Here is a 786-nt window from a genome sequence, read left to right as displayed (position 1 = left end):
GTTAGTAACCACCCTCTGGAACCTGAGGTGCCTCCTCCACCCCCCCGAGGCCTCTGGAGCAGCCCCCCAGCACGCGGAGCCACTGCTGGTCCTGGTGTGGGAATGGCCCTCGAAGCAGGTCCCCAACGTCAGCGGGGACGTTTGCCGTGAGCTGTATGGTGTCGCGGGCTGCTGGCTCACCACGGAGCGGCAGGGCCTGGCACTGGGGGACGGGGTGGCAGGCTCCCGCCGGACCCGGCCGGGCTGCCCAAGGAGAGGCCACCGGGGCAGAGCTGGGTGTGGGTCTCCCTGGAGTCCCCCTCCAACACCAGAGCTCTAGCAGGATGGAACCAGACCTTCAACTGGGTGATGACCTACAGACGGGACTCCGACATCTTCATCCCCTATGGCAAGCTTGTGCCCAACCGGTCGGCCACAGTGAACATCCCGATGAAGACCAACATGGTGTCCTGGGTTATCAGCAACTACCACCGGGCTCAGAAGAGAGCTGAAGTCTACAAAAACCTCTCCAGGTACCTCCACGTGAACATCTACGGGAAAGCAAACAAAAAGCCCCTTTGCAAGGACTGCCTCTTGCCAACGACATCCAAGTCCAAGTTCTACCTGGCTTTCGAGAACTCCATCCACCAGGACTACATCACCGAGAAGCTCTGGAGGAACGCGCTGATGGCTGGCACTGTGCCCGTGGTGCTGGGGCCTCCCCGCGCCAACTACGAGCAGTTCATCCCTCCAGACTCTTTCATTCACGTCGACGACTTTGGTTCCCCGGCAGAGCTGGCCACCTTC

At 61.5% G+C, this 786-nt stretch overlaps 1 protein-coding gene across 1 annotated transcript in view; it reads left to right on the top strand.

Moving 5' to 3' along the window:
- Window positions 1-5: 5 nt before the first annotated feature.
- FUT7 (fucosyltransferase 7 (alpha (1,3) fucosyltransferase)) overlaps window positions 6-786 on the top strand; it is a gene marked incomplete at its 5' end in the record, with an annotated part of 979 nt that continues 198 nt past the window's right edge. Inside the window, 2 exon segments of the mRNA XM_010083119.1 lie at window positions 6-215; window positions 218-786. The exon segment at window positions 218-786 is cut by the window's right edge and continues 198 nt beyond it. Of these exon segments, the coding sequence (XP_010081421.1) occupies window positions 6-215; window positions 218-786 (779 nt within the window).

The sequence above is a fragment of the Pterocles gutturalis genome, unplaced genomic scaffold, assembly GCF_000699245.1.
Source record: "Pterocles gutturalis isolate BGI_N339 unplaced genomic scaffold, ASM69924v1 scaffold20215, whole genome shotgun sequence".
Classification (NCBI taxonomy): Eukaryota; Metazoa; Chordata; class Aves; order Pterocliformes; family Pteroclidae; genus Pterocles; species Pterocles gutturalis.
The sequence above is the reverse complement of the archived record's forward strand: the minus strand, read 5'-3'. Positions and strand labels throughout refer to the sequence as shown.